This window comes from Apteryx rowi, unplaced genomic scaffold (assembly GCF_003343035.1).
Source record: "Apteryx rowi isolate R43461 unplaced genomic scaffold, aptRow1 scaffold_6, whole genome shotgun sequence".
In the NCBI taxonomy this organism is placed as follows: Eukaryota; Metazoa; Chordata; class Aves; order Apterygiformes; family Apterygidae; genus Apteryx; species Apteryx rowi.
Genome location: NW_020450871.1, coordinates 3,515,839 through 3,539,362, shown reverse-complemented (window position 1 = coordinate 3,539,362; position 23,524 = coordinate 3,515,839). Strand labels below are relative to the sequence as shown.

Here is a 23,524-nt window from a genome sequence, read left to right as displayed (position 1 = left end):
TCTCTGTGTTTAAAAAAAAAACTAACAGAAGACATATAGCATTCAATACTGCTTTGCTTGTCATCAAAACCTGCACTTCTAAAACAGTTTTGAAGACTATTATACAGTTCTTAGAGACTAGTAAAGACATTTTTGCTGCTTCCCAAAAAGTTGAACATATAACAACAATGTAGCCTGTGAAATTCAGCTTCTAGTTTCTTTCTGTCAGAGGAGTGGCAGGGAAGAAGCATATGTCCTATATCTGCACATCAATCTGGAATAAGAGCAGCATTTCTTTCTGCATATTACTGTTCACTTTCTGGATACAACTGTTAACTTAATTTGAGGCTTCTTTGAGATCATAATGAATTTATATATAGCCTTCAACTCTAATCAGTGCGCTGACCTCTTCACAAACACAAAGATAAAGTTGTCACTCTGAAGTATATTAAACTGAAGACGAGGACAAGAAAGTCTCAGACATCAGGAGCAGGGTATAATCTTCAGAGCAATTTGGTCAATATTAAGCTATTTCACATATAATACCTGTTTACTGTTGGAGTTGCATCTTCTGGTTATTGTATCTGCTTCTGGAAGCTCTCTTTACTCATCCTTATTGCTGGTACTACTGGCTCATAAACCTTTCTGAAAATCTGTTATATATGTTTGTTGACTGATGCAGAGAAGATATTTGTGGGCATGACCCAGATTCACCCCCCTTCCCAAATTTCACTTAACTAGAAAGTCATGTGTCTCTCTGCTTCTGTGGGTTGAGCTCATTGTCTGTATAACAGCCTTCTCGCATTCCTCTGTTCCATCCACAGGCTCTCTGTCTGTCACCCTTTTTCTAATTCAGGGCTTGTTGCAGTCCCCTTTCTTTATTCCTCATTCCAGTTGCTCTTGAACTATGAGGTTTTCTCTTTGTCAGGAACCTCTTAGTTTGTCATGAGACCCAGGGCATGTCTGGTGCCTTCCATTTTCCCCTCTGTCCCAGTGTCAAAGATCAGTGTATGGCGTGTTGCTTATCTATTCCTCTTTCCACCACAGGTATTCTCAATTTTTCTTCTTCTTCTCTGGGAGATAAGTCTTTTCAGAGAGAAGCAATAGCATGTTCAACAGCTGCATGACTTAAAGCTAAAGGAATTTGACTGCTTTAAATCACTCAGCTGTTTAGCAAGCTCCTTGCTTAATGTACTTTCCAAGCTGCAGGATGACCAGCATAGTGCATTACTCCAAAAGCCAATTTTGCTAGAGGATTTTTACATCAATCATGAGCCAGGAATTACAGATGTGGGACTTCTAGTTACCTTTAACATGTTGAAGCCAAATGGATTCAAATGGCAAAAAAAACCTGTTACAACCAACCAAGTTGCAAAGGAGTCATATTTCTTCACAGAGGTGGTATTTATGCTAGAATGCTCTGCTTCCTTTAGTAGGTTTTTCTGATATGTCTTCTGGGAAAGTTTGGTTAAACCATCCAAAGCACCGAGAGTAATAGTTTGCAGAGCTACTTTGGGCTAGGCCCCAAAACTAGTGCTTTTAGGCACTCATGCAGTTACAGAAACACACATCCAGTATGCTTCTTCAAAAGCTAAGTTCTACCGTCTTCCCAAAATTTGAAAACATCTCCCATATTAAGAGCAATAAATATAATCCTCTTTGCTCTCAATCTCTCCTTTTTCATATTTACCAGAAGATGACTTCAAGGAAGAAAGGTTGAGTTCTTGTGGTCTCTTCTCTGTCCCTTCTGGTATAAATTCTTCCAAAACATCTTCATTCATCACTTTACTGTCTTCATCATCTGCAATAAAAGTTAGCTTTGGAAACTTCAAGGCTAAACAGTGACAGTGCTCTACTACTAGTGAAAGTATTGCATTTACCAGACAAGCTTCATCTTACATCCTTCTTTGGGTCTTGTAAGTACTTCTTCAGAGGCACAAGGCTTTTTTTTTTTTTTAATGATTTTTTCTCTTTGGGCAGAATTTCACAATTCATCTACTCTAGATTTAGCCTGAGAATACCAACAATGACTACTGCAGTAAAGCTTAGGCAAAACGGGATGCTGCAGGGGTTTCTTTCCTGGATACCTTCACTAGACAAAACTAAAATCACTCAAAACTAAAACATCTTCAGAAAAAAGTACTATCTACTCCTTCACCAAGAAGTATAACAAGCTCCTGAGTATGGAATACAATAAAGCTTTCTATATGCATTTTCTTTCACTGAAGTGTAACCTCTGTATTCACAACCCAGGCAGATTTGGCTGATTCCCCATCTCATATCCTAGAGGAAAGGCCTAGGCTGCTTACAGCATGCTCTGTTTCTGAGCAAGTCTGCAGGGACTCTCAGCTTCTCACTGACAACAATAAGGCAATGCTTCTCAGGTCACTCTCAAAACTGCTCTTTTTTCTCTGAGTTGTCCATAAAAGCATAAAATACTCTGCTCTGGATGGAAAAAGCCATTTTCTGTTTATTTTTAACTCCTTTGAAGCTGCATGTCTACAGCTGTCTTATCTGTACCCTTGTTTTGCCTTTTCTACTCAGTACGTTTAACATCCCCTTTAAAGACCCTTTGAATTTAACTCTGTCTTCAGATGGGCAGCAATGCAGAATTCAAGAAGGAAATCAAGCTGCATACAAGCCATTTAAAAAAAAAACAAAAAAACCCCCGACATTTTCCCAGTTCGTAGTATAGCAGTACTAGCTGGCAAGGTTATCCAAGACCTCATTTTTCCCCCTTACTGCAGTAACTGAAGACTGCTGAAAAACACGACTAAATACAAATGGCTGACTAGAACGGTTCTTTTTACCAGATGTCTCTCCCCTTAAGAAGCTAACTTAGGAAGGTGAAAATGTTCTCAACTTGTCTACAGCTTAGAGCCCAAAACACAGTGGGAAGTACCATACTACAGCTACAGAGCAAGGGGGAGGGCTGAAGAGGAAGTAGAGAGGCCACACAGGGGAACACCATGTTCCTTGGAAAACTACCATTCACCCCAGAGAGAGACCTTCCAAACCACAGCTGTGACAAGCAAGCAAAGCACTGTGAGGAAGCTGGTACCGATACTGTCAAGGCTTCTATTTTTTATTAAAGGACTGCACTTGCCAATATAAGCAATATATCATCAAATTAAAACAACACGCACACAAAGAGTGTAGAAGTGTGCGTGTGCACATGTGCCTGCACATGCAGATATTCTCTTCAAAAATTCTGTGTGCACCCACTCAAAGCCCACACACTTTTGAAGGCAGAGGGAAACGAGATTACCAGGAAGAGGCGATATGAAGACTGAAGAACGTTTCTTGAGTGCTGGTGAGATTGGTTTCTTCTCCCTAATGTTAATAGCAGAATCTGCTTTCTCACTTGTTGCGCTGGAGACAGACAGCCTGCAAAAAGACAAACTACATAGCGAGAGGCACAAAACAGGAACTGCAGTCCGTCTTCAGCGTGTACGCAGAAAAGTTGCTTGTGTTGCTAGTCTCAAAGAGGTAAAAGCTTATTGAATTGAACTCAGACACTGAAGTGAGGAGACTACTGTGTGACTCTCCTTGTAACCATGGCAGTCAGTATTTAAGACTTTCAGAGCAGTAAACGACAGAAGGAATTTTTAAGACAAGAGTCACCATAGACCTAAGAAACAGGCAAATTACTGTACTCTTGCTGAGCTAAGCCACTGGGCTGCAAGCAAGGTTCTAGTCTAGCTGTTCCCTGTTCTTCCTTCACATAACCCTTAACTTTTACATAACAGTTCTTTAGATTCACTTACATGAAGCTATTATAATAGCAGTGAATTTCACAGCAACTGTATTTTTTTTAAAGAGTAGTTATTTTACTAAAGTAAAAACAACCCTGCTATTGCGTTTTGCAGAAATACTTATTCCTGACTTACCTCTCCTCAAGCAGTCCTTTACGTGCTAAGTGAGCCCTGAAAATGGACTGGATGAATGTCACAGTCTCCTCTTCCTCCTTGCAGTCAGAAGACAAGCTCAAAGAGTTTGACCCAGGAGACATGCAGGAGTTCTACAGAGCAATCAGATCAAAGAAAACTGACCTTTTACAAATTGCACAGAAGCTTGACAAAACCTTTGACAATTTTACTCCTGATTGTGGAAATGGTATCAACTGGCAGTAGAGCAAATATTCCCATCTTTAAGGTTCTACAACACTAACTCAGCAGTAATGTGAATGTTATCATCGTACAAGCTTTGAAGCATCTGTATTCAATTAATGAAAGAGTAGACAGCTGCAAGGAAAGCTCATTTATTGTCTGGGAAGGAAACTTTCTAAAGCCATAGGAGGTAAGACAGCCTCTACAAAGGACCTGTTTTTTGCTCGTATCAAGCAGGAGTATTCAGGCCTAATAAACTGGACCAGTTTGCTGAGATTAAAGCGCATGTAAAATGCAACCAGATGGACAACCTGGATGGAGAATTACAAATTAATTTTAGCTAGCTCAGGGTCTAAAGGATGTTCAGATAAGTTGGCAAATGATTTACAGAAACTAAATGTTTAGTTGGCAAGGAAAATTTTTCACATTCAGAGCTGAGCAATCTGGGGAAAGTGTGATGTAACTGAAGACACTGCAAGCCTTTGGCAGAGTGTGCCACATACAAGATTCTTTTACTTTTCAAGCCAAAGATGATTTCTAAATTCTTATTTCTAAAGTTAGGTGATGAAGGTTTGACTATTACTACAATGATTCACTGAACACTTGGATGCAAGTATAGCTTTCAAAGGCACCCCATATTAAGGAGTTAAAGGGTTATTTTGCTAAGCTGATGGGAGAACCCCCCCCCAGAAAAGAGGAGACTTAGTTGCAGTCTATAATGCAAGGAAATTATAGCTTTACTTCTAAAGAAAACTGCTTAGTAAAGACAGTGAAAAGGAAGGCTAGGGAATGAGTTTAATATCTTTCTGGAATTACAACGGCACTGCCAACCAGTGCATTAAAACAAAACCACTGCTTGATTCAAAGAATTAGGCCTGGAAGTATAGTACTTTACATAGTAAAGTAAAAATAATTGGAAAACACTGAGTCAGATTATACCTGGATACACATTCTCCCCAACAATTACCTTGTTTCCAAGGCTATGCATGTTTTGAGATTTTGCATCATGCTTCCTGTTACTCAGTAACAGCTTCAGCCGAGCTAAATGTCCTCTGAAAGCTGCCTGAAGCACAACAATCGTCTAGCACAGAAAAAAAGAAATAGATGTTAGCTCCATTGAAAGATGTCAGCTACAAATTAAAATAAGAGTCCAGAGAGAAGAAGTATTATGGAGAAAATAACTGTTTTCCCTGCTCAGGGGGAACTATTTGAGGTCTTGATTTTTTATTTTTTTTTTAACATCTAAGGGACACTCTTAACTACTTCACAGGTATTCTGCCACAATCCAGAAGATCTCCAGTCTGTGAGGGGTAAAAAACCCAGCCCCGTAGACATACAACTCCATGGTTTAAATTTAATCTGGGAAGTTGTACATGATTGATCCTGTCAAATGCAATTAAGTTCTAGCTGCCAACAGTAGCCTATATTTCACAGATATAGCACTGTGCTCCTATTCCCATCTTAGAGTCTGGCTACCCAGCAGGCTTTGTGATGCTATGTTACGATCAGAAATCAAGCCAAGTCTGGCAGACATTGCAGTGGTTATGCTGAACAGAAGTCTTTCCTCTCTGCTGAGAGATTTTACTCGATTCTAATCAACAAAAATCATCTAGCTGTAAAACAGCACATTTGGGTCACATCGCTAGAATTCTTTCTAATTTCTGCAGGCAGGATTTTTAATGTTCTAGAAGAAATAAATGTAAGATACTATGTTGTGTTATTTGAAAAACAGCCTCATCAAAAACYTTATGCAAAGTATTTATCAAAAAGTGACCAGTGTGTCAAATTAAAATTCAGTTTCTCCACAATACTCAAAGATGTTTCACCTTAGCAGAGACTTCAAATTCCTACCTTAAATCTTTCTGAAGGAAAGACGCATCACAGAGAATCTGAAAGCATTATTAGAATTATCTAACACAAAAACACCTTCCTGTCTCTTTGTATCAAATTTTGTTCCACTTTTTCAGAAGCATTCATCCTTCAGAAGGAATCAAGCATAGAAAAGTTGAAACCAAAAGGTGCACGTTTAGACAAATTATCAAACAAAACCAGGATGTCACAAGGTAGATTATGAGTCAATCTGAACAGCTAACATGCTCTTGGTGCAACAGTTCATCTCATAACAAAACCTCTTTAAAAATAAGCTATTTGTTTATGCTTTGATGTAAATTAAATCTGATTTACTATTGTGTTGGATGTCATAAATACACTCACCTCATCCAGAGCAATTTCTTGTTTCTGAAATGGAAAATGTCTGAGTTAGTCACATATATACACGTTTTATGTAACAAAAATTTCCCCAAATGGTTTCATATTTTTCTTATAAATCATAAAAGATCAATCAATTAAAACACACATAAAACAGAACACCTGTCCCATCTTCCCCTGAAAACTCAAACTCCAAACTTAAGAAAGAAAAGCTTTTCATCCTTAAAAGTAGCTTTCTGAAATTAGATCTGTGGATACTTGTTTTCTCTTTAGTTTGATCAGAAGTAATAACATGCCTTTCCTCATGTCCTATGTCTTCTACATGGGAAAAATGCAGCACTATGTTGTTTGCTAATAAAACAATATTTAATGGTAATGCTTTGTCCTAGATCATTTTGTCCTATTTGACTATACCTCAGACCACAAAACTTTCTGTATTGCTGTGGATTTGTGCAAAGGTTAAAGTAGCACAGAATTGAACTTCTCAGTCATACTTAGTTACCGAAGTCAGTCATTTTAGACACATGCTTATGTATAACATTATCTGACCTGGAAGAAGCATAGATACATTATATATATATACAGTGTATATATACACTACATGTATTTTATATATATTCCTCCTTATTTCAAGCATTTTATTATTTTCCATTTTCTAACAAATTTTGCTGTTTTCTAAAAGCTTGATACAAGAAAAAAAAAGAAAACATTGTTTCAGTTCTGAAATGTTATTCTGGTAACTCATAAAATGAGGTGTGTAGGTGCCTAATATCTGTTTCTCCCCCCTCTTTGCTAGGATTCCAGGTCACATTGCATCTCCTTTCAGGCATCTCTCTCTGCATGGACGTTAGCACTGTGGCACCTGGATGTTTATCGTATGTTATGTGAGAAACTCAGCCCAGATGAAAAGGTGTTATCTGAACCGCAACTCCCAAAAATTAGAACAGCACCATTTCAAAAATTCAAGAAAAAGTTCCATTTTTACTGAAATTACAACACTTCTGCATTTGATTTTAAAAGCAATCTCAATGGAAGGTGGACAATGTTTGATTAACACTTTCTTTAATAAAAAAAAATGAAATAAAAGGAAAAAGTCAGGAACTTTAGGACTCAGTACCCCTTATTCTAGCTAGCTTTAGCTATTGCGTTGTTCACCTTTACCCTCAATTAGAAAGTTAAAAAACTTTCCCCAATATAGGATAAAAGCACTGAGTAGCCTGTCCTTCACAGAGTACCCAGGAAGAGGGAAAAAGTCAAACAATTATCATGGAAAGCTTGCATCAGTGCCACAAGAAATCAGTTCTCAGAGAGAGAGAGACAGAAAGAGAGACAGAGAGAGATCATGAGTCTCCTCTGATGTGGCATGTTAAAGGCCTGGACACATCAGCAACACACTGCGCTCATTAGCGTGAGCTCTGCTCCAGTGCTAACACTGTTGCCAAGGCGCAGTGGACAGGAGCTCCGTAAGAAGAGGCTCCAAGGAGGTAACAAAAGCAGCGCTGCTTCAGCACTGCCGCTGCCTCCATAGGCCCTCTGCCCCATCCAGATGCCCCCATTCAGCAAACAGCCATCTCACAGCAGCAAGCAACAGAGTCCGAGGGAGCAAGAGCAAAGGAAGGAGCAGTGAGGATCTGAATAAGGTGGTGGAAGAGGAGATGGTGGTAAGGAAGGTGCTTCCTAGACTCTGAAATGACAGCAAGATTGGAGGAGAATATCCTTACCTCTTCCTAATAGGAGAATCTCACCTTGTTTCTGTACGTCTTCCACTGCCTCTGGATGAGTTTGGCTGCTTGCTCCCTCCTGTGATCTTCTTTGCCTTTAAGCATGCAGACCAGTGAAGACTGAGAAGGAGAACCCTTAACTTAGTGCACTGAACACACAAGTTTGAATTATATGAGGTAGGCAGGTTACAACTGACTCAGAGAAATCAACACCAGAAAGTTGTTAAATGCTCATCTTGCCTAAAAGGTGGAAGGAAGTTAAGGAAGCAAATTTTAATTCTGAATAGTGCTGTTCAAACTCATCATCTAGATGACTTTTATAGTAAAAACACATTCCTGTTCCCATTTTAGTTGTTAACAGAGCATGGGAACTGAAGGTTTTCACTTATGCAAACTTCTATTTTTCTAAAACAATGGGAGCTCCCAAAGTGGAACCTACTGGCTTTGTTGATAAGAAATGGTTTGTATGTTATTGACAGACTGACAACTAATGTCAGGATACCTGATTTTGTAATCCTTTCCTGCCAAAAACTAATATTAATCAACCTGGGTGTTTTCTTACATCTCATCCTGGCAGCTGTGGCCCCCAATCAACTGCTTAGCTCACTGATGAGTTGGCCATCATGTGACAATAAGGAGACTGAGAGCTTTGTATAAATTGGCATAATTCTTCTATCTTGAACAAATTAGTTAATTGGAGGAGAAAAGAGAAAAAGAGAGAGCAACCAAGAACAAAACAAGATTTTCTTCTGGTTATTTCTCCCAAGTTGTGGTTGCATATTCCACCTCTGGCCATCTGATCCTTTTGCTTCCTAATGATGACATCCAAAATATATGGTCATCTAAAATTTAAGGCTGAATTCACATCAGTCTCACAACTACTTCCTATAAAAATACTGAAGGACTCTCAAGTGATAATCTTAAAACATTAGTCAGCTTCTGAATCACAGCGGAGCTGGAGAAAGACTTCGCTAGGGAAACAACCCAGGTAGCTCTTAATCTATAACCAGGCAAAATGCCTGAACCAGAGAGCCCAACTGTGCACTTTAACAGAAGTTACGGTGAAAAGACCAAGCTGGCAATTATTAGCCGTGTTCAGCTGTGCCCACTAAATTAATTTTTTGCAGGTTCTCTTAACTTAGGCTTACAAAATGTATCTATGATGGCTACAGAGACCCCCCCCACACACTGCTGCAGTTCACACAGGCCTACCACACCACTGCATGAATGCATAAAACGGTTTCTTGCCAAATTGCTGACCATACAATTACATGGCAAAACAACAGAGAACAGTCACTGTTACAACATATGAAGGCTTAGTGAGATTTGAAATTTTTAATACATAATGTCAGTATTAAAAAAAAACAAAATGCTCACAAAAATCTGCCTGTTTATAGTCACAAAACTAATCGTCTCACCTCACTTGCCAAATGGAAGTTATAACTGCATCTTTAAAAGACTAATTTCATGTGTTGATGTAAAATTCTTAGTAGGGGAACAAGAGATTTTATACAGTCTGAAAAAGACTCTTGATTCTGTGAAAAGGATTTATTTATAACCTTTAAAATGCTGAGTTACAGGCTTAAGTTTAGCAAATGGATCACATTATATTAAAAATGACAACCTACTATTAAAATGAAAAATTGGTAGRAACTTAGTGATAATTACAAATAATGGGAGCATTTCAATAAATGGATGGTTACTGGCCAAGAATATATATAGTCTGCTGAGGAAAAATGCTGTTTATTGGCTGTTTTTTAAAACTCAAGTTACTTGRTATTCAAAACATCATCTAGCATCCATCAGCCTATAACACAAAATCTAAACCCAATTCTCATAAAATTGCACAGTATACCAAGAAACAGCCATCTCTTAAACCAGTGGACATTTTTATTCATATTTCAGTATTATCCATATTTCGGGGTCTATTTATTTTTAAGTACAAAGTGGTCAAAATCCCCAGTAATACTTTTCATCTAATTTCTAATGAAATGAGACTAATCTGACCATACTGCATCTAAAAGCACGTCTGTCCAACCCTGTTCATCTCCACTGGCTAGCTCCAACTACATTTGACAAGAGGGATGGAAGGTTGCAATGATATCAAGTTTCCTCATATTTCATGAAAATAAGCAGTTGATTAGCAAGGCCCCATTTAAGCCTGCATAGGAAGAATGGCTGCCCTATAAACTTGATTATATTTATTAGATAACAGAAAATCCAGAAAGATGTTATGAATAGCTCAACTCTACAAAAACTTAAATTCAAAGCAGATAAAAAAAGACATATCTACCAGCATCTAGCAGCTACACAGACTTCATCAGCTCAATTTGCAAGATATTAGATGCAAGGGGAAAAAGAATAGCTGTGCCTGTACCTTATTAAGCTTTTCCATTTTATCATCTGCCTCTTGTGTCTTGTCTTCCTCGAACTTTGGTTCCGATTGTCCTACTTTCTGCGTAGGGTTCTGGATTTCCTCTCTATGGCAAAAAGATAAGGCAAAGATACATACAGTTAGAAATTTTTGTTGTTACTGGTTTGAATATATTGACCATATAGTCACAAGGTCAGGATTTTTGTTTTGTTTTGTTTTATTTTAAGGCCAAAGCAGGAAACCGTGCTCAGGATACCATGATACATATATCAGATAGTAACAGACATGGAACATCAATTTTCAACATGTGATAGCACAGCCTTATGCTAAAATTAAAAAAAAGGCCCAAGGTTACAATGCTACCCTTGATACTATTAATAATGCATCTAGATCTGAACTGATGATTGACAAACATGAAACTGTAGCAAAATCCTGTCTTACAAAGAAATAATGAAATCACTTTTTCTTTTTTTTTGCCACAATTGCATTGGTTTATTACCAATAGTCATACAGAACACATGTAATGAATGGAATGACATATTGACAGGTGTCTAGAAGCAAAGGCTAAAATAAGGTTAAAAAGAAATACAGTTTTTCTTCAGAAAGCRGTAAAAAAAGTCTCTTAGTTCAATATGTCAGCTTTGTTTTTTCCAAATATCTTATTTTATTTGTTTTTATTATAACCCAATCCTCTTGTTTTTCTGCCATACTTTTTAGTCATTCAATTCCTCTAAACACTCTTTTTGGAATTTCTAGTAACTTACTCCATCACAGTCATTATCATTTAAGCAAAATTGCTTCAGCTGCCCACAGTTCAGATGACCTCCTACAGGTTCTGAGCCACTTCAGAAGAGAACTGTACTTTAACAGGCATTTTTTTTGATTTTGAAAGAAACTACTATGCAGAAGACAATACCTTAATGTCTGCTCTTCTTTACTCTTTTCTTTCTTCTTATCCTGCAACTTCTGCAACTCCAGATCTGCTTCAGCCTTAGCCTGCAGTAACTGCTTGATCTCTGATCTATACAGGAATAAGGAAACCTAAGCAATACTTGTGGCATTCATATTTCAAACAAGAGTAGTTATTTTTTTGTTTAAATTTCTAAATAAATTGGCTTGTTCAAATTTGGAAGGTAACTGAATGTTTAATATTTTCTTTTAAACAAAACAAAATGCAAACATACCTTCTTCAGAAGCACGGTGTGCTTGCTTTTTGCATGCTCTTGCTATGCATTTTTGTTCAGAAGCGAGTTGGCACAGGAGGCAGAGCATCTTATTAACCACACACAGTTGTGTGCACATCTCTGCTCATGGCCAGATTAACCTGCCTGTCCCTGTGCACTGACACACAGAACTAGTCTAAGCAAAATAAATTGCAAATAAATTGCTTATTGAGGAGAAAAGAAGTCATAGTACCTCAGATGGCAGAAGGCAGACTTCAATGGAGAAAATGGCAGATGAGGACAAAGCTTGTGTTGAAAATACAAGAAAAAAATTTTTGCAGGAAAACACCTCTAAGAAGTGCTCCATAAATTGATATACAACACTTAATGGCTTTTAAGTGTGGTTGGCAAAAAAACATGCTTTGGAAATGCATTTTAGAAACACATGGAAATTCTGGTTTTCCATCCTCTCACTTGCCCTTTTTCTATATCATAATTTTACAAAGCTGATAGGACTAGTACAAAGCTTTTGAAAGAAAAAAACTGAATGTACCCTCAAGCTTCATCTTTTTGCCGAAAACATGAAGAACTTATTACATAGCTTCATACAGCAATAAGAAATATTTCACACCTAGGAAAGGACAACATCTCAGACAAGACCTGCACTTACTCTTTACTGACTAGGAGATTTTGAAGTGCTTTCCTATCACTGTTCAGTTTCTTCACTAGTCCTTGAAGGTGTTGACATTCCTCACCATGGTCCAGCTGTTGAGAGGCTGAATGACCCAGGTCTACAGAAGGTGAAGATGACACAGCGAGTAACTGTAATGTCTCACTATCTGCTGATGATAGCCTGGCGTTCTCCATGGCATCTACTTTCTAAAGAGGAGAAATTTACACAGAAAAACAAAGTGGAAAAGACAAGAAGAGCAAATTTAAATCTAGCTTAAAATGATTTCACGTGGGCCAAAAGAAAACAAGATTAAATGGAAGTTAATCCTAAAACCTGCATCTATATGTAACAATATGAGGGGAAAAAAGGTGGGGAGGGGAGCATGGCACAGATAGCAGTTTACATGTAAAAGCCAAAATGCCCAAGCCTGATATATGGAAGGATTGCATGCCATGAGCACAAGCCAGTGGTTCTGTATTTTCTGCTCTAAGAAGGGTAAGATAGCCACGTGATTTTGATCACTCACTTTTTCCAGTTCTGAAATTCGTCTCACCAGCCTCTGTTTGCTCCACTCACTATAATCTAAACACAGTAACAAAGGTTTAAACATGAAATTAAATCATTGAGTCAACATTTTTCTTGGTTTTTGAAATTTCTGTCCATACAGCAAGACCACCTAAAGACCACTAAACCACAACTTTAAAGATGCAGCAATGAAAAAATAAGAATGGTCTTGAAATATCTAACTTCTTACAAAGATATTTCAGAATTCATTACAAACCAATTACATTGATCAGTTTTTGACAGCTGAAAAACAGCTTGGCGGCGAAACCTTAAATGCTCAAGTCCAAATGAAGGGAGCCGAGGCCTGACTGGAACAGCATCCCCACAAGTCAGAGATCTACTCTTATAAGAAACTCCTCATTCCAACCTTCACCCCTTCTGAATCTCAATCTTTGTCCTAATTCCCTCGTTTCTGCTATTGTAAGGTCCTGCCCACCCTTTCTGAAACACATCTTTTAAATGTATCAAAATCCCTGCCCCATTTTCACCAATTTTTCAGCACRTACTTTTTGTTTTATTGGAAGCAGGACAACTGCTCAGTACTCTGTCTAGATCTTCTTTCAGGCTCCGATTCTCATCCTGCAATTCCTTGATGTTCCTGGATAATCTCAGGACAGCAGCATTCAGGGTCTTTAGTCGTTTTTGGGTATCTCTGCCCTCTGTACTTGGAAAAGGGGCCAAGAACAGAAAGTTAACTTAAAAGCAGAGAACAAAGAAGAAATATTAGAAAGAGTGGAGCAGCCCCACTATTCAAGTCAGCTGGCTAAGTTAACTGCCTCATCTCCCTCCCTCATAGCATTTCTCAACACTTGATTAGAGGAATTACCTGTCCTTTTAGGAAAAAACATTCAAAGACCATCTTGTTCAACACCTTCACAATTGTTCTAATTTACATCAACTTAAGAAGAGTTTAAAATTTGACAGGTAATTTATTACTTTAATTTCCTGCCCTGCTCTATTTTTTTCCCTAATGCATAAACAAGGATGTTTGTATGAATTTTATTTGTTTTTCTAACTGTTTTGTTAACCAACTTTATAATGCTTTATCAGTGATCTATGGGCCACAGATTAAACAACACTTCTCTTCAAGCAATGGAGAGACTTCCAAAATCCTGYTCAGGACAGAAAACTTGCTTATGTGCTCCGAATTGCTCTTTCACTTAACAAGCAGATTGAGATTGTGACAGAAAAGGATACACACAAAGGAATAATTCTCAAATCCAACAAAGAAATGTATTTTCAGATAACTGTGAATGCTACTCGAATGTAAAAGAAACCATTCCTGTGAAAGAAAACCCCAGAGAAATTTCTTTCTTTACTTAAGATATATTTCAATCAATGAGAGATTTGAAACAGATTTGGAGAATACAGCTAGCATTGATGTGGTGGGAATGACAGGCACCAGAAAAGGCAAAGCCTGCTAAGTGTTAAAACTGCTTTAAATATATTACTATGATTCTGCCTTTTTAATTTTCTAATAAAAGGAGGAAGAAATCTCAGCTTCCAGATGTTCAAAGTTGTAAAGTCTGTTCACAAAACAGATTCCTAGTGAGATGAAATATTTGTTCTTTATTACTATGAGAAAGTTCTTAAATCCTCCCTCTAGGGAGAAAGGTCTAAACTAACTCATGGACCTACCTTTGGACAAATGGCACTCCTAATGACAATCACAGAACAGGTTGTGAAGGAATCTTACATCCCATTCACTGGAGCATTTACAAGGTAAAGGGGGAGACGATCTGCAATTAGCATATCAGAATGAAAAACTGGGTCTAATCTACCTCTTGGAAATTAAAGAGTAATGAAGTCATTAAAACAAATAAATCTGTCCAAATATCACAGATGACTATGCATAAAGSTGTCCCAGACAGGAGGGAGGAAAAAAAAAGAACAGAAAGTGACAGAACTGATACAAATCATAACTGCGTCACTCACTGCCATTATTTTAGGCTGGTCCAAAACTAAATGAAACAATCGTGGAATGGTAGGTAAAGTGGAACAGATTATTCTGAGGGCTTGAAAGGTTGCTCTCTTTTTAAACAACAATTGGACACTACAGCTTCATATATAAATAGTCATATTTCAGTGTAACACAGATAAAAGGAGCTAAATGTCATTTGCTTCAGCTAGAAATAATGTAGACAGGTTATCATGAAAGAAGTGCACTCCTACAACTCTTGCTATATGTCATAGTCCTGACCTTCAACATCACTTGCTATTCCAGCGCTCGACCTCTCAAGAAGAGACTGACAGTCATATAATCAAGAGAGACTGCCTTTACCATTGCTTTTTGAAGCTGTGAATAAATGAGGACAAGGAAGAGACCTGATGACTCATTTTCACCTGTAACTAAATTAAGTGTGATGGCTTTCAGCCTTGAGAGGCTAGTCACCACATGCCTGAGCCAAAAGAGATGAAAAAATTTTAAAACACTGACAAAACAAATCCCAGTTTTTAATCCACAAGAGACAACAGATTAGAGAAACAGAATTAGTATATATAATGATCCATAAAGTGTTCCCATGAGTTTCTATCAATTTAAATAATTACATCCCAAATTAAAATAAAAAATAATTAAAAATTAAACTTGGTCACTACAGCTTTACTACAGCTTCACATATAAATATGTATATGCAGTGTCCAAATCAAAATTAAAACTAATTCCCTGTACTTAAAATAATGCTAGGAGGGCAAGCAAATTTTGAAGTACTATGGTATCAAATCTTACTATCCTACCAAGACGCTACTACCCTCTTCTCAGCTGGATTATTAACATTCCCTTGCACAGATGCTCTTACTTTGTTCTTACTGTAATTTTATCTTTTGCCTTTGTGCTTTGATTTTTATTTCTTCTCTAGAGCGTCTCTCACAGCATGTTTGTCCTCATCTCCATCTGTACACCTGCACATCAGAGACAAGCACTACTAGATGTTTTTCTGATGGTGTCTTACTAGCGCCACATATGGATATCTCACAAAAGCTACCGTGAGCAGTGGATCTGTTTCTCTGCACCACAGGAAAATAATTTTTACTTCAGAATAACTTCTTTGCAGCACGCATCCTGAGCATGGTGCAGAACTAACTTATGTGTAGAATACCAAACACCTAATGAGTTTTTTTTTCAATCAACGGTGGTATCAGAAGAGGTTCAAATATTGGGTAAAATAGATGTTTACTTAACAGAGATAAAGTTTCAGAGCTTTTGYGAAATTTTTAGATAGTTTTAGTATTCTTTTCCAGAGCAAGTTACAGTTATCTATCAACAAGAAAAATAATGCAACTAAGACATATGCCCAGGCTGTGAAGCCAACCATGGTAGTACTAAAAAGCAAATCCAGCCATCTAAATGACAAGATAAACTGTTCCTATGTAGTTGCTTTCCATCAGTTAAAGTGGTATACAAACAATATACCAAACACATATACACAAGCATTTGCCTCAAAAAACTTAAACATACTTTTTCCTCATAGTCTCAGATTTTGCCAGGAGGACTTGGAGACGATGAACCTGTGAAGTAGGAAACACAGATTCCATTAAGGAGCTAGCTGTAGGAAGCTGACATCGCTAAAGCAGTGCATCTGTCTGGCAGGTAACAACCAGAACAAGATTTTTTGGGTAGCAGTAGAGGCAATGATGGCATCACTAAAAACTAGGTTACTGTTATGTTGGCATTCATCTAAACACTACACTTAAGGATGCTCATTAGTTTCATTATTTCCCCTCTGTAATTAATACGCTCATCTTTCTTCAAAAAGGCTTTCCAGCTATGGGGACATCTGTGAATAGCTGATTTCCTTAATGTCAGGTGCAGCTGAGGAAACATGTCTAAAACATTCTATTTATACTTCAACTCAACAACTGAACAACTTCTTATCCATACACCTGCTGAAGGCCTTGTCAGATGTACCTCTTCAGAGTAGGTTTCCATAGCTATCCTCATTTCTTCCAAATTAGTGGTCTTCATGTCTGCCTGGAATTGGCTGAAAATACAAGAATGCAAAAATTAGTCCAGCCAGACTAGCAGAGAAGCTTCAATACAGGTTTATAATTTCTGGGTGGTTATAATTTCTAAGATGTTCTCAGAGTTCATTATGATCAGGGTTTAATTTGACTTAAGGAACCAAAGAATACACACTAAAAATAAAATGGATTTCAAATTCCCTTGATTATTTTATCCAATATGAGCCCCTCCCCTCCAAAGTCATACTTGATAGTGTCGTCTTTTTCCTTGCACTGCTGTTTCAGCTTGAGAATTTTCTGCTTTAATGCACTAACCACCTACAGAAAGAACAAAGAGCTCATCAGTCCTATAAGAATCTCAGTTTCCCCGTACAGGTTCCACTTCCCCAAAATCCTGCCCTCTCTTAATAAATTCTACCTAATCAGACATGCTTATTCTTGCATACTTCAGTATTCAGTAAACCATACAGACACCTACTATCCTGTAACAAATAGAACACTAAACAAATCATCCCTAACTTGTATCTATGATTATATAACCAACTTTAAAATATTTACACACAATCATTAAACAAAAACAACTCTGCCTATTACCCTGCTAAATTCAGAGCAATAAATAACAGGAAGAATACTGATGCAAACAGATTCATGATGGTGACAAGATTCTTTAAGTTACTGTTAATTCCAGATTTTTGTTACTGGTTTCTTATCTGACTATAAAAGTAATGCTTACATGCTTCCCTAATTGTTTATTCTTTTCTACTTCACTTTATTTTTCTAATCAGCAGTGGTTCAATTTGGCAAAAGAAAAAAAAAAAAAATCAAAGCATCAAAGCAAAAGCTAGCGAAGAAACAGTTACCCTTCCATTATCAGCCTTCTTTTCTGACAAAACTCGTGCCAGCTCAGAGCCCTGCATGAGAAGACAATAAAGTAAATGACTGACTTTGCTACCTTACTCTACAGACTACTCTCTGTCCACAGATAATTTTCTCTTCTGCTCATCTTCATAATCATTTCCTAGTCTAACAGCTTAAATTCCAAAGTCCCTATGCTCTGTACTAGTGTACTAGTACACTTCTCCCAAGATGTAGAGCAGCACATAGAAAACAACAGGCAGAAGGACTTCAGTGAAATTCACATCTCCTGACTATGATCCTAAATGCTTCTCAGCCTCATCGGTCTGACAATAAGATTCATCCTTTGCTCTCTGGTTCAGGTCTCAGGACTGCATGTATCAGTCACTGTGCAAAAGATTGACTCCCTTCTACTCTCAGGCAAAAACACTCGGAAAGCAGGCCTCTAAAGAGATGGCAATTTAGTTTTACCTTCAGAAATGAAGATTATCATTGCTAAATAAACTTATCTGCACAGCATGGCATGATCTTCCCCTGAACTGAATTAACAGGCGAGTTGGAATGGTGAGCTGAAATACACAAAACAGAAATCACTTCACACCAACTACCTCTCACATTCAAGCTCACCATTCCTAGCAGCCAACACTACTCATTTCTGATATTCAGTGAGACAAAGAARAGAGGATCACACTGCTCAGCACTATGTTGCCTGCTCTGTATTTTACTCCACAAAAGATAGTTATAACTCACCCTGGAAGTATCCAACAGCTGTTCAATCTGTTTATCCTTTCTGTTATTCTCTTCTTCTAGTCGACGGAGTTTTGTCTTCATTCGATCTCCCTCATTTTTCTGAGCTTGTACTGTCTAAAAGAGGGGGAAAAAACAAAAAACAAAACCCCCAAACCAGGTTCATCTCAGAGACAGAAATGCACTGAGTTTGCACAGGGAAACATGTTTTGATGCCAATAACAACCCAATTACAATGGCCAGGATGAAACTAAAAAAAAGGAAAAAGAAAAAGAAGCCATCACTCTGGACCAGGACTGACAGATGAGGGAGGTGACAAAGCAAAGACAGAAGGAAAAGGTTTAATGGAAAGGCAACCTCACCAAAATGATCTACGACAAGCAAGATATTTGGCTACATATATCTTTAGTGTTCGACTGGCCCAGTCCTCCTCTTTCACACACTGCACAAGGACTCAACTGACAAATTGTTAAAACATGACAAGTAACAGCCAGGAGAAAAAACAGGGGTGAGGGCAAAGAAACCAAATGCAAGGAACCTTTTCAGTGTCCAGCTAGGGCCATGGCTGGGGTTCAGGACTGAATATACTTCAAGGCTTCCACATCCAGTACTCAGAAGTATCTATCACACCTTAAGAACAATGAAATTGCCTTAAACAGACACAATTTTAGTTCAGACCTTACATTACAGATTCAGAAATATTTGGTTGATCTCCCCAGTTGTAGGAACCAAAGTATTCTGAACCAATGAGGCCTGGACATCTACAGACGGATGGAGTAGCCCTATGACTTTTACTATATAAATATCAGAGACTGTACCTTTTTCAGTTCTATAATTTCATCATACATATCTTCTTTTTCTTTGTAGTCAGGAGTTCCAGGAATGTAGCCTACAGAAAAAAGGTGTGTACAATAATCAGATTTGAAAGAGGTATTCTTCCTAAACGAAAATCTTACAGTTAAAGGAAAATACTTAGAACAGCATCAAATTGGAAACTAGGCTATTTTTTAAAAGAAGCAAAATCAGTTAAAAATAATATATATTTAAAAATGAAGATGTTACCATATGAACCTTCTGCCAGAGTTTATYGCAAATTTCTCCTAAATATTTCTCTTTTCTCTAGTACTAGATTAAAATATCCATCTCAAGAGAAACACACAGTTCATGGAAGAACATACCTTTCTCATCCCAACAAAACAATTATTTACAAAAGATTTCTAAAAAGTGTCCAGAATATATTTTTCTATTTATTTCTAATATGTGAAAGTTTATAGCCTTTTAGAGTTGCAGAAAGTTACATATTACCAATAACAGTATCGGTGCCAATTTAAATAGAAGTGAGATTTTTAAGTTTACAGTTCTCCTTTAAGGAAAGGAGACCAGAATAAAAGTTTTAATCTTGCTTCTCTAATAAAACTCAATTGATTTCAATATCACAACCACATGACAAAACACTTTCTAGAGAAGAAGTAAAAGGAGTCAATTACACAGAATTTCAGGCAAGCAGATGGTTTCTATCAATGGTTCCCAAACTCTGTTTTGCAAAGTAACAATAAATTCTCTACAGCTGGCCCATGGAACTATATTATGCTTACAATGTTTTCAACTGAAAGTGCATGGCAATTTGCAAGAAATTCTGAAAGCTAATAGCGATTCATTGCTCAAAAAAATTTAGGAACCCCTGTCTTACCTAATTTAGAAACAGGGAGAACCAGCCTGCTGGCAACAGTTCAGTCTCAAAATGTATTCCAAGAATAACATTTTGACACATATATTTTAATACAGGTTAAACTGAAGTGGCTCTTGCTTTAGTAAAGCTAAGTTCTTAAACAAACAATGCTGGGCTTTATATGGAAAAACCCCCCGCTAACTTATCTATCATGCAGGTACAGAGCTTACCATTACTAGAAGAACGAGAATGTTTTGGCTTCTTCATTCCTAGAGCTTCCTTCAAATACTCTGGTGTGCTACTGGAAATGGTAGTTCGCACATGCCCCATGTCAACATCTGATTTGAGAGAATGGTTCATTCCTGCCAACAACAGAAATGCAACAAAACAGAAAAATCAGGGATAATTGTGGATTAAATTTGTGGATTTATTCTGAGAAAACACAACACAGAAAGCTCCAGATGCTGTTAATTATTCCCACTATAAATTCCAATGCTCAAGATCAGATAACTCAAACTCAATTCCAACCACCCAAATAAATAATAGTGAAATGAACTCCTACGAAGCCTCTAATCAAATATAAATCCGTGTTTCTTCAGCGTTTATATATTAAGCGGTCTCCAACACTGAATTTTATTCACATAGGCAGATGGAATTTCTATACTGATACCTTGTTTCAGTGATCCCAGCCACATCTGCCTTGGTTTTTTTACAGTTGCACTTTCAAGATGTGCGCTGCCTGCTCCCTGCAGAGACCTCCAAACTGCAGGTTTTTTAGGATACAGTTGTGTGCTAGAGCTGTATGGAGACTCTAATGCAAAAGAAAATACTTCAGCACCGCCTTAAAAAGCTCAATGTTACAAGAATTCTTTCAGTCTTGTGCATCCAGGTTCCCAGACACAGTCCTCTTAATTATAAAAATACAGTTTAACAACATACTAAATCCTGGCTCACACAGAGCAATGTGACATTCACCTAAAAAGCCAAAGGTTAGAAAAAAAAAAAATCCAACTCCAAAAAATGAAGCTTAGAAAGAGGCACAGTAACGTGACTCAACATATGCATAAATATTCACATGTACAGTTTGAATACGCATCCTTAGGATAGTTGCATGCCTAAATTCATATATTAAATTGTCCTTTCAATTAACGTATGCCCAAATGTCCTATCAATGAGAACAATATTTATTGCTAAACAGACAAAAGTAACTTTATGGCTAATAATCCAGTAGCAATTTTCTTGCAGTTATCAAAGACAGAATTGGCCTGACGCAATTGCTGGGGAGTTCCTCACATTACTGCTTCAGGTAAGGTGGTCAGGTTTAAATATTCATGCTAATTCTGCTTTAAATGATTAGTATAGATGCATGTTATATAGGTTAACTAGTTAGTCTTTAAATTATCAAGAGAAGCACAATCAGAAGCAAGGTCACAAAAATCATTGCTGAAATTAAACAGCTATTTCTAAATTCCATCATTTAGACAGGCAAGGGAGCTTCAAGAGAAGGAACATAGATATACATCTATCAGAAGAGCACGGGCATGCATCCTCCTCAACCTCATCACAAGATGTTGTTTCACATAAATCTTCCAGTTCCCATGTCCCATGGAAATCTACCTTCTTCCGCATAACGGATGCGCAAGAAAAGATTTTGGAATTCTTACTTGGTGATTTTGGAGGCTTGTGAAAAATTTTCTTCTTTAACTTCTGAAAGGAAAAAAAAAAAGTTTCTGTGTATTTAAAGTGTTCCGCTCCTCCAAGATTTTAGCATATTACCTCAAAATTGGCTTAAATCTCCATTTTTAATGGGGACAGGCTGCTCTAATAACACAAAATCTTCTGGTTAGAAGACATAAATTGCAGCATTAAGTATATGCAGAATGAGAGAGATTGAATATGGCCACAGTAACAGTCACCAAAATTAAGGTGATCCTACTGATGTTTTATGCCACAAAGTTGTCCGTTCATGCTTAGAACCCAAAGTATTAAGCATGAGTAGCAGCAAGTCCAAGATGATCGCAGAGTAGAGAATGATCTGTAGAACCACTTAGTTAACGGAAAGATTTATTCAATTCCATTAGAATACTACAAAATGATTACTTAGGGCCCATAACCTGGTAAACAGTGAAAYGATGCCAAACAATTTCCAGTCCCCAGTGCTGAGAATTTAGAAGCTAGAACTGCATCCGGAAGTTTCTGTATCAGACTATGTTGTAATAACATATTGTTAGCTCTACTGTCTGCATAATCTATTATCAATCACTAGACATCACGTGGATGTGGTGTGTGCAAAAACATCCTGAGAGGCCTTTTTAAGCATTCWTCTGCAGCATGCTGTTAATAAAACTCACCATTTCTGCATCTGATTCATAGGTTATCACAGACAAGCTGTCATCTCCCTGGGAAATAGATACATAAACTGTGATATTTGCCACTCTCCAAGTAATTGTTATAATATATGCCCAGAAAACTTTATTTCCTGTTATGATCATGACAAAGTTTGAGTGCAGTAAATTCATGGGGGCAATCTGTCACTGATTTTGCAAAAAACAGCATCATCTGCTCTAACATAATGTTCTGGGTGACTTAGTCACTTCAGACTTGATCCACAGTGAGACTCGGGCACTCCAGTGCACAGCGTCACAACTGCTGAACTTTGGGGGACCCCATCAGGGGTGCTTGTTCTGCAGGAATTTCTCCAACAGTAACACTCAGTTAAGCAGCAACTCATCCCTCTGTCCACTTCCCCACTCACTTTTTCGCTACCCTATCTATGCTCAGGGAACATAGAGTAAACCAGATTGAAGAAGTGATCTGGCTAAGAAAACCCAAACTAAATAATCAAAAAAAAAATATATATATATATATATAAATAAAATAAAATAAAAAAGAATAAAAAAGCTTCAGAAATATGCTTAATTTTTCCTCATATTGAGCTAAATTTTCCTGCTTATCAGACATAAGCATACCCACAGCAGAAGGAAAATCAAGAAAAAGCCCGCTTCCCTTTCAAGTTATATGAGCATATTATCTGAAACGCATATTTTCACATGCTGCCGACCCCATGGCGCTTACAGGTACAGCACCGTTCCTCGCCAAAATGCACCTTTGTCTCAGAAGAAGCGGGGAGGGGGCTGAGAAACCCGGCTGGCAGCAAGGGAGCTGGGCCGGACAAGAACCGGGCAGGCAGAGCAGCTTCTCGCGCCGGCTGGGCGCGCAGGTATAGGCCTCGCACACCGCGCGGCTTTAATTTCCTGAGGCAACGCTCCCCGCGGCGCCCTGACAGGTTATTTTGCTATTTTAAAGGGTTTTTTTGTTTTTAATCGCACTGGGAGATCGCGTTAGGAAGCAGAGAGAGGAGAGGCGGCCTCGAGAGGAGATGGCGCACAGTGAGACCGGCGTGACGGGGCGACGCTGACAACGCGCCGGGAGCGGAGCTGCCCGCCGGGCCCGGGCCCAGGCCCGCCCGTCCGCCCCGCGGCCCCCAGGGCAGGGCAGGCCG

At 38.0% G+C, this 23,524-nt stretch overlaps 1 protein-coding gene across 13 annotated transcripts in view; it reads right to left on the bottom strand.

Moving 5' to 3' along the window:
- IQCE (IQ motif containing E) overlaps positions 1-22,556 on the bottom strand; it is a 31,975-nt gene extending 9,419 nt beyond the window's left edge. For 10 of the 13 annotated variants that reach the window (XR_003256210.1, XR_003256212.1, XR_003256213.1 and 7 more), the window contains exons 1-21: positions 22,374-22,556; positions 21,687-21,729; positions 20,693-20,833; positions 20,253-20,384; positions 19,172-19,242; positions 18,357-18,470; positions 17,612-17,662; positions 16,999-17,069; positions 16,699-16,771; positions 16,249-16,298; positions 13,298-13,455; positions 12,754-12,809; positions 12,225-12,433; positions 11,308-11,412; positions 10,395-10,497; positions 8,042-8,137; positions 6,303-6,326; positions 5,056-5,169; positions 3,870-4,000; positions 3,248-3,366; positions 1,670-1,780 (exon numbers count right to left, since the gene is read on the bottom strand). Coding sequence is in view for 2 of the 13 variants with exons in the window: in XM_026083020.1 (XP_025938805.1) it covers positions 1,670-1,780; positions 3,248-3,366; positions 3,870-4,000; positions 5,056-5,169; positions 6,303-6,326; positions 8,042-8,137; positions 10,395-10,497; positions 11,308-11,412; positions 12,225-12,433; positions 12,754-12,809; positions 13,298-13,455; positions 16,249-16,298; positions 16,699-16,771; positions 16,999-17,069; positions 17,612-17,662; positions 18,357-18,470; positions 19,172-19,242; positions 20,253-20,384; positions 20,693-20,833; positions 21,687-21,729; positions 22,374-22,541 (2,140 nt within the window). In the remaining 11 variants the exon portion in view is untranslated. The other 3 variants (XR_003256219.1, XR_003256218.1, XR_003256220.1) reach the window with 3 other exon arrangements.
- Between the last annotated feature and the right edge of the window lie 968 nt (positions 22,557-23,524).